General features: G+C 41.8%; 1 protein-coding gene across 3 annotated transcripts in view; it reads left to right on the top strand.

Moving 5' to 3' along the window:
• The window catches only part of LOC138049059 (disco-interacting protein 2 homolog C-like), a 60,375-nt gene that overhangs the window by 42,216 nt on the left and 8,159 nt on the right, over positions 1-10,000 (top strand). For all 3 annotated transcript variants that reach the window (XM_068895167.1, XM_068895168.1, XM_068895170.1), the window contains 8 exons: positions 338-461; positions 1,968-2,009; positions 2,749-3,050; positions 4,436-4,566; positions 6,168-6,259; positions 7,416-7,492; positions 8,688-8,858; positions 9,481-9,542. In XM_068895167.1, the coding sequence (XP_068751268.1) occupies positions 338-461; positions 1,968-2,009; positions 2,749-3,050; positions 4,436-4,566; positions 6,168-6,259; positions 7,416-7,492; positions 8,688-8,858; positions 9,481-9,542 (1,001 nt within the window). The remainder of the gene's footprint in view (positions 1-337; positions 462-1,967; positions 2,010-2,748; positions 3,051-4,435; positions 4,567-6,167; positions 6,260-7,415; positions 7,493-8,687; positions 8,859-9,480; positions 9,543-10,000) is intronic.

Genomic DNA, 10,000 nt, shown 5'->3' with positions numbered 1-10,000 from the left:
CAGTTTTAATATTGATTGAAGTATTGCTTCGTTTCCAGACCGCAATTAAGTCAAGAAAAAGGAAAAGCTTGTCCCTCATTTTGAAACATTTAATCGCCCCCTCTAAGCACCTTCGCCTCTTGATACATTCCCTCCCGGTTACTAGCTGTCCCCACACCCCTTGCGAAGTTGTGTACGACCAGAGCCATCTGCACATAATTTCAGCGGAATATGAGATCTTTTTGCGAGAGAGGGGAGGGTGTGGATAAAGTTTTTCTTCCAAACGCTCGTGGGGACTCACCTGGGTGACATAAGTATGACTTGGGCCATGATCACTCAAGCTAGTTGCATGTTATAGGGAACAGTGGCTTCTTTACTTACGACAAGTCAACTGCACAAAAGAGCAGAGCGTGTTGCTCAGATGGCGGTGGAACAAGGTCGCCTGAGCTCTGGTGATAATGTGGCACTTGTTTTTACACCTGGTAAGCATGCCTTGTTTAGTAAATTTGTATGCTAGATTGAGGGAGGAAAAATGTCATTTTCGCTTTTTGCTGTTGTGAAAGTAACATAATTTACACTGATTTTGACTCGTTTAAATTTATTAGGGAGATGCAAAAGTCGTGAGGCGCTTTTGCCGTTGCTATAGGTAATCACATGAGTGCAGTTTCGAATAATTAAGCACGAGTCAGTTTTTTCAAAGACGAACAAAATTGCAAGATCCCGTAGGCCGAGTACAAAAAAACAAAACAATTTACTCGTGCTTAATTATTCCAAATTACACGGGAAATCATGTGACTACTTATCAATACTAGTAATAATCTCGGATTATTGAAGTGGCTTCGGCAGTCGCCCAGCTTGTATTTCCGTAGGGTTCCAAGCTATAAGACTGAGCATGTGGCAAAACGAGACTGTCAACAAATCGAGATCAATACACGTGCGAAAATCTACGCGAGGGTGGCCCCTGCCAAAAACAAAAGAATCTTCTGGGCGGCTATTTGGTGTCCCTTAAAGAGAAAAATTTCGATTCCTTTTGGCAAGACCACACAATCACCCAATCTGAACAAAATTAGGACGCGTTCTCCTTCCATCGAACGCAAATTTACCAGGAAAAAATTCGAGGTGAGATTATCGGAACGCGCTTTTCTGCACTGTGTTACCTGGAAGTTGCATTTCTCTTAACCATCCTGAATGGAGAAAATTTTCCATGTGTATTATTAAGAAAGTAACAGGCTTTACAGTGGTTTGAGGTACAGAAGTTGGGAGTCGTTTTTTTCTGTTTTTAAAGTAACAGGCCTTACATTGGTTAAAACCGGTTTGAAGGTATTTGGGAAGGCGCAAAAGTCGGGAGGCCGTGTTGAGTAGCGAGGATAGATTGGGGGGGAGAGGGGGGGGCGCTTAGCATGAAGACGCACAGCGTGAAAATCCCACCCGTACCTTCGACTGTAATTTGTGTGGGGCAATCACGAGCAGCATGCCACCAGGTCGGGTTTCAAAAGGTTTTTTTTCTTAATACACACGGCTCTACAACCTTCAAGATACCATAGCGATAAATAGGAGGCCAATACCTCAATCATTTATTTTAGTAAATGAGTCCAAATTTTAATCAAGTAATGCTGGGATCCTCGCAGTTATGAACGCAATTTTAGCAATTGCGTCGAGAAGTCTGAAAAATTCAGGACTTCAACGGGGTCTGAACCCGTGCCCTCGCGATACCGGTGCATTGCTCTAACCAACTGAGCTATGAAGCCACTGACGGTGGGAGTTGGTCATTTGTGGGTTCTAATTTTCCCGTGAGGGATGAATCAATGAACGAAATGAATCATATGCTGAACTGCGGATATGAAATCAAGTAATGCTATGATCGTCAGAGTTATGGACGCTGCGAGGATCATAGCATCACTTGATTTCAAATCCGTGGTTCAGTTTATGATTCATTTCATATATCATTTCGTTCATCTAGTCCAAAGTTTCTTTCTTGTTTGTTTTAGGTGTGGACTTTATTGTTGCAGTCTTTGCTTGTCTATATGCGGGTAAGAATGATTATCTTAAGAATCTAACTGTAGATGATGAAATAAGTTAGCTTAAGCATGATTTTCATTGCCAACACAAGCACAGGCACAAGTAGCCTATACTAAATGAAAACGACCGTCGACATAAGCATAAGCACATGCCTAAACATGTAATGTTTTCAGACGCGGATAATCTAGAACGTGTGCTCTAATTGGCCAGACAGTGCAAGACGTATCAAATTTCCTGGTTCTGATGCCGTCTTTCGTTTTCACACGCCATAAGGCGAACGCCAGCTCAAGCGCAATCACAAGGAAAGGAAAAATGTTGATCCTTGGGCTTGTGCGTGCGGTTATGTTGATTCTTGCGTCGAGGCTGTTTTCAAGGTGTAATGAGAGCTGTTATGCTTTGCGCTTGTGCTTGCGTAGGTGCTTGCGTCGCTGGTGAAAACCAGGCTTTAGGGAGTCTTTCGATGGGTACGATTAATGTTTTGAAAGTTCTCAAAATTGGACGATCGTTTCAGCGACTCTAGTTTGAGAACTTTCAAGAGATCTCTAATATCTATTTATTTCGAATTTAGGAGAAGATCGCGCGGTTTGTCTTAGTTTGTATATAGATTTTCAGTGTGTTAATTTTTTTTTTCGTTTAGTAGCGTTGTCAAATGTAACCTTCTGCAAATGAAAGCTATTTATTGGATGACTGTACAAGCCCGAGTCTTTCTGGCGATATGCTTTGTTTTCTTTAACCAACTTCTTTTCTCAGGTCTCATTCCAGTGCCCATCCGACCCCCTCACGCCAACAACATCAGCACGACCCTCCCCACCGTCAAAATGGTCATTGACGTCAGCAAGTCACGTGCTGTGCTGACCACTCATAACATTGCCAAGGCGTTAAGATCCAAGGAAGCGGTCGGTGTTGTGGACATCAAGTCGTGGCCCACAGTGGTGGAGATCGATGATGCGCCAAAGAGGAAACTGGTGAATCCGTACAGGGCACCCACTCCGGAAATGATTGCATATCTGGATTTTAGTGTTTCTACAACGGGACTGTTGTCTGGAGTGAAGGTATGAAATTGTTGTGCTTATTGCACCGCTGTGTTCCATGGTACATTTTCATGCAAATTAGCCGAACACTAGCGAGGTTTTCTATCGTCAAAGGGGCTCACGATATTTGAATCTCGTTGTACACTGCTAAAGATTTCGCTTACTAATGGAAATCTACATTAATGAGGCAGTTTGTTTTTTCGCACTACAGACCACAATATGAACAGCGACGTATAAGCGCTATATAAATGCCATTATTTATTTATTTATTTTTATGTTCGAATCGTGGGCTGAAAGACAAGAAGATGAACAATCAAATCGTCAAACAAAGTGGCTAATCGATTTTGGTATCACGTCTGCTCAGCTCACGTTTGAGGGGAAATCCTAGACTGCTAAAAGTGCCTTCTGTGCCAGTCGAGCCGCATTCTTGTAAATTCAATCGTGTTTTGTCACGCAATCGAGAGAGCTTTCCCCTCTTCCCCGAGCCTCTTTTGTCCGTTAGTCTCGATTGCGTGACAAAACACAATTGTCTCAAAAAGCCCGCGGTTCGACGGACACAGGAAAGGGACTAGTATGATTCTAAGGAAATCAGGGGTTTTTTCGGTCGCGGGAACGCTGGAAACATGACAGTCTCGATTCAAATTTATCCAGGGGTATTCTGCAGCCGGAGCTCCATAGTAGCTCGCACCTTCAGGGCTCGAAATTAACGAAAAAATCCAGTCGCATTTTGCGATAAGATACCAAAATTTAGTCGCAATTTCGCAAATTTTAGTCGCAAAATGGCCGCGCTACATTGTGTTGTAAGCGGGTTAGCAAAAATATGAGCCCGCAATACTTGTGTGTAAAGAAACCGCTGAAAATGGCGAATGATGAAGGAATGCAGCTGTGCACTTAACGTCGCAGCTAAATTACCCGACAATTGCGCTATCTTCAGAGAAAATTCACGGCGAGAAACAAAATAATTTTGCATTTATTAATTTATTTTAGCAAAAGTAGCGGCAAAGTGGCAACCGCTAACTCTTTTGTTTCGAAAGTGCGAAGGTGACAACAAGTCGCAAATTTGCGACTTCTCCAGATATTTTAGTCGCAAAGGAAAAAATGTAGTCGCAAATGCGACTGTATTGGTCGCAATTTCGAGCCCTGACCTTTAAATTCTCGTGAACAGCCCTTAAACGGAGAAGAAGCGACCGTTTCCTTCCTTTCAAAAACGAATTCGCATTGCGCCTTGTTTGCTATTCACCAATGAACTCATGGTGAATAGTAAACAAGCGACAATTGTTAACAAGCCTACTTGTGACCTTTTTTTCTTTCTCTAGAGTTGCCAAACTACTGACCACCCGAATTATTCCCGTTCCCTTTTTTATATCATTGCAAATTTTCGTGCTTATTGGTATTTTTTTTCCTAGATGTCTCACTCGGCAGTTACCGGGCTCTGTCGGTCCATGAAGCTGGCTTGTGAACTCTACCCTTCTCGTGACATTGCTGTTTGCCTGGATCCTTACTGTGGATTAGGCTTTTTGCTATGGTGTTTGACAGGGTAAGAGAAATGCTCGAACTGACTCGTACATGCCCAATACATTCATCCTCCTTTGCATACACCCGTCACAATTTGTCACAAGTTGTCTTCTGAAGACCTTTATGCATTGTATCGACCTTTTGCGGAGGGTTCTGGTTAAGGCCGCGGTTAGCGGGTCACTTTGTGACGCCTACATCAACTAACGTGAATGTCATTATTTCGCTGCGGTGGACAAATTACTTTCTCAATTGAATCTAATAATGACTCGAAGAACATGTGAAAAAAAGTTGTGATTTGAAGAAGACGCAACTACCATACCTCCGTAAAAGGGTACCATGATTGGCTTAGTGAACAATAGACTACACTTAATTTTTCATAAGAAAAATGCAACAGAAACCATGAGTATGCAGCGAAAAAAATAGTTTGGAGGTCAAGAAACAACGACGGCTACGGCAAACACAACGGCACAAAACAATAATATTGTTGGTTAAAAGAGGAAAATAATGTACGGCGCGCACTTTGGTGCCTATTTTCGCGGTACTTCGTGCTTAAAAACGACACCGGTTTTAGAAACCGTTGCGGAACTGCTTTCCGCAACGCTTCACGCAACGAGTGTTTCTAGTATTTTGCGTTGTAACATCTCCTACAACATGCAACAGTTTGTGGAATCACGCAATGAAAATGTTCCTTTGAGCTTATGTGATCATCGAAAACGAGACAAGATGCAAGAAACGTTGCCAATTGTAACACCTATCAAGCAACTTTTTGGCATTGTAAGAACTTTTGTCGCAACAAAATTGCTAGACAAGTTGCAAGAAAAATTGCCGAGTGTAACAGCGCCTATAATCTGCTAAACGCCTACTGTGTCGCCGAAAAGATCCGAGAGAAAATCATCAAAAAATGGTGTGCCAAAGGTGCTAAATTAAACCTGTTTAAAGAAACAAATGTATATTTGAAGTGCCGGTTATAGAAGGCTTAAAGCCGGAAGTGATGCATGCAGTTATCTGGACAGTTTAGAGCGGTTTTCATTTGATTGTCGAAAGTAATTAGCGAACTACCTTGGTTTTGCATCACTTCACTCAGTGATTGGTTCAATGTTCCCGCACCACTTTTTCAACCAATTAGAAGTGAAACCAAAACCAGTCGTGACTTGCGCGTGCACATTTTCCCGCGCTTTGTGTCGCCTACGTGTAATTACTTCGAGTTTTGATTGGTTTACTGGATTGTCTCCGTCCTTTTTGATTGGCCAAAGTAATTACTTTGGTTTTGGTTTTACGACACTCATTTGAAAACCGCTCTAAGCAATTGTCTCTTATAGAAACCTGAAAACTTCTGGCGGCCCCAACGGGATTCGAACCCATGACCTCTGCGATGCTAGTGCAATGCTAGTGCAATGCTAGTGCAATGCTAGTGCAATGCTAGTGCAATGCTCCACCAACTAAGCTATGAAGTCACTCAGGTGGGAGCAGGTCAATTTGTTGGGTTCATGTGTTTCCGTGAAGGAGAAAAGAATTGCTCCTCACTTATGTTGTTATGGCGTGGAATCAGACAATACCCTTCATGTAGTTGATTGTTTAGGCGTTCTCCTTGTGTTAACGATTCTCTGTCATTTCTTATTTTAGCGTCTATTCTGGACATCACACGATTTTAATTCCTCCTGGGGATCTGGAGACTAACCCGGCTTTGTGGCTATCAGTAGTTAGCCAATATAAAGGTGAACATTGTCAAACTCTCTGTAAGCAACTTTCGAATGATTATATTTAAGCCAGCAATCGTGTTAAAGGAATGTTCGATATAAATTTTCTGCTCACGAGCTCAGTACATTGTCAAGCAGACTAAATCATGACACCCCATTGAAGTTGCGTAGTATTTTTCCGAGCCCCAAAGGGGCGAAGAAAAAAACGAGGAACGACCAAATATGGTAAAATGACATAATCGTGGAGTGATACAGACATTTGAGTATCACCGGAGGTGTTTTGTCTAGATATATCATCAAATAGGCCATTTTCGAAATATTCAATATTTAGCTTGATAGTGAGGCATAGAGGACAAGAACAATAGAAACAAGTTGCAATTAATGTGAAAGATATTAGCATATCATCCACTTTCCTTTGTCTCTGTCCTCTAAACCTCTCTTTCAAGCTGAGTTTTCGAAAGTGGCCTGTTCCCATGTATGGCTGTCAGTAAGGAGAATTGACGTTCAGATGTTCGGAGTGAAAGGGTTTTAAGCTTTGTTCTTTAAAGTAAACTGTTGGTCTGTTTGCATTTGAAACAAAAATCAACTGGAAAACTAGACACTGATGCTTATGAACGAGTTCGTGGCACTCCAAGTAATATCAATGAAAATGCAGTAGTTACTGGAATCGACGAATCGATATCTTTTACTGTTCCAGTTGACCATCTTCCTGAGTGGCCCCAAGGGGCATCATTTGGGTTTGGCTTGCTCTAAGTTGAGATTGGCTTTTTGATCGCAATAGGGACGGAGTAATAACACGTGATTACGGTTTTTAGGCCGTTTCGGAGTGTTGAATATTCTATCGTCTGGAACATTTCGTGTCCTTTTATGGTGTCTCTATGAAAATATTTCAAGGGCGTTTTTTTACATTCAGAGTGAATCGGTTACACGTAGCGTTTTCGTGACCCAACAGCCAAGTGCATTGCGAAGGGAAAGGGGTGGCTGATGCTACCACAAATGGCAAAAAATGCATTTGTGTCAGTTGAAAGGAAACGAGCACAGACTGTATTGACCCGAGTCGCTAAAATGCACCACTGCCTACGTAACACCTCTGTTAATGTCCATATTATTTTAACTTATCTTGCTTCGGTTGCCTTGTATAACGAAGTTCTTTGGTTTGTTTACTCATCACCAGTCCGTGACACGTTCTGTTCCTACCCCGTGATGGATTTGTGCACGAAGGGCTTGGGTCAGTCAATACCAGCTCTCAAGGTAAGCTTTGAATGTTGAGTCCGTGAATGACGCGTTCATGACGTACGGAGTCTCAGTACCTGGTCTTTGCAAAATTAGTTATTGTGCACTAATTGATCGAGAGTAGCCTCTTTATTGTAGGATTTCCTTTTGTTCGCCTATTATTCATCCGTGCATACGGAACCCGCGCCCGCAGTGCGCGCGGCAGTCAAAACTTTGCTATCCTGTCAGTCCTTTGCCCTTTCACCGGAAACGGTGCATGCCTTTCTGTGCGTAAACGATATTGTTGTCTATCTACCCTGTCTTCCCTACCTAAGTTCCCTAAGTTAACACAATAAACACATTATCAATACAGTTTTGACGTCTTCTTACACTTGTTTCGAAAATTCCAGACTGAATTTGTCGTAAAATAGTTAGAAAAAGCAACAAATAACAGCCAAAGTACAACAGCTGACGTGCGAATTGCCGCTCGCTGGCAATTCAGTTTTGGCACCAAAGCGTGATGACAAAAAAGTTGCCATAAAATCTTTGAAATGGGTTTCTGGCCCTTTAATTCCAAACAGTTGATGTGACGTCGGATAGCACATTTTTTTTCCCGATCGTATGCACGGATAGTTAGTCAAAGTAACCCGCCAAGGATAGTGTTTATGTTATTGTCATAAAGTGTCACTTTGCTAATTTAAACGAAGTTAAAGTGTGAGGTCCTTGTATGTGTAACTCTGAATCGACATTGCAAAACTTCTCACAAAGGATACATATGCGAAGTGAGATGGTCAACAGTTATTCAATCACAGTAGCGGCTTTCGCAGATAAATTCAATCATGTTTAGTTCACGCTAAAGAAGAGACTAAATCACCGCTGGAAACCTTCTGGGTGTTCTTGTGCGTTTTTTATCTCCCGTTAATGGTTGTGTAAAGAATTTCTCGTTTCACACTAACTCTCAACTAGAATTTCCCTTTCGACGTCAACGAGGCCGTGGACAGTCTAACAGTCATACATAATGATTAGTTTTTAGAAAAGAATTTAGTATCCCATGATGGGAGAATTCCTTAAGTGTTGGTTATTGCGTTCTATACTTTTTCGAGTCAACTTAACTTGAGTAAAATCGTATGACTGTGGTGTGGTGTTACCCGATTTTCAATATTTGACTTCAATAAAGAATTAATGAAGAAAGGTTTCTCCACTTTTGTAACCACAAGTTCCCCCTTTTTTGCAGGCCAAGGGCGTCAACTTAACTTGTGTTCGGAACTGCGTCGTTGTAGCCGAAGAAAGGCCGCGGATCAACTTGACTACAGCTTTCTCTACTCTCTTTTCTGGTTTGGGTCTGTCTCCCCGCGCCGTCAGTACATCTTTCGGATCTAGAGCAAACGTTGCTATTTGCACTCAGGTTTGAATGTTCTTACCGTTTGTACTGTTTTTTCCAAGGACCTTGGGGAGATTCGAGAGTTTTCGAATTTGATAGTGAGGTTAGAGCGAGTTTCAATCGAGTGTCATAAAACTAAAACTAAAACCAAAGTAATTACTTTGGCCAATCAAAAAGGACGGAGACAATCCAGTAGATCAATCAAAACTCGAAGTAATTACTCGTAGCCGACACAAAGCGCGGGAAAATGTGCACGCAAGAGCCACGATTGGTTTTGGTCTCACTTCTGATTGGTTGAAAAAGTGGTGCGAGAACTTTGAACCAATCACCAAGTGAAGTAATGCAAAACCAAAACAATTCGCTAATTACTTTCAACACTCAATTGAAAACCGCTCTATGTCTTGAGCCAATCAGACGAGCCAATCACAGCGCAGACGACGTGGGTGTAGCCGGCGCGGGAAAACACATGCAAGCAGTCCTTGGCTAAGGATTATGGCGCGAGAATTTTAAGCCAATCGACTCGCTAAACTTCGCAAATTAAGAGCCCAACGTGATCTCGACATAACTATCAACACTCATTTGAAAACTTTTTCCATCAGAAAGATGTTCTTCACACTCCTGACCGTCTTGATTTTTTTCTCATTAGGGAGCATCCACTCCTGAGGCATCTAGTGTCTATGTAGACACGAGGGCGTTACGAAACGACAGGTAAGCAAAGAGTTTCCTATTGATAATTAAATACTGTAAAAGGTGCGTTTGGGATACTCCAAATTGAGAATATATTCCAGCAATGTTCTATTCCTGATTTTCCTGCTTCTATGGCATCAGCGTAGTTAACAACTATTTGCCAGGAACATACAATGTTTGTGAGAAATTTATCAGGGTAAATCTTGTAGTCCACCTTAATTATAGCGCTGTTGCAAGCACCTCCCTTCCTTCTTTTTATGTAAGGTCTTAAAGATGTCGTGATTCATGTCTTGTTTATATACCTCTGGCCGTGTGGTGCGTAGATTGTAGTCATTCAGTCTTTGTGAATTATCATGCAAGCTACAGGGAAAAGGAAAGTTAAAAACAAAAAAAAAACAATTTGTCGACACTGAGGTAAAGATATGTTGTAAGATATATATTACCACACAAACTAATAAAGTAGCGGAGGAAAGAGTTTC

This window comes from Montipora capricornis, chromosome 5 (genome assembly GCF_036669925.1).
Source record: "Montipora capricornis isolate CH-2021 chromosome 5, ASM3666992v2, whole genome shotgun sequence".
NCBI lineage: Eukaryota > Metazoa > Cnidaria > Anthozoa > Scleractinia > Acroporidae > Montipora > Montipora capricornis.
This window is presented reverse-complemented; position numbering and strand designations above follow the sequence as displayed.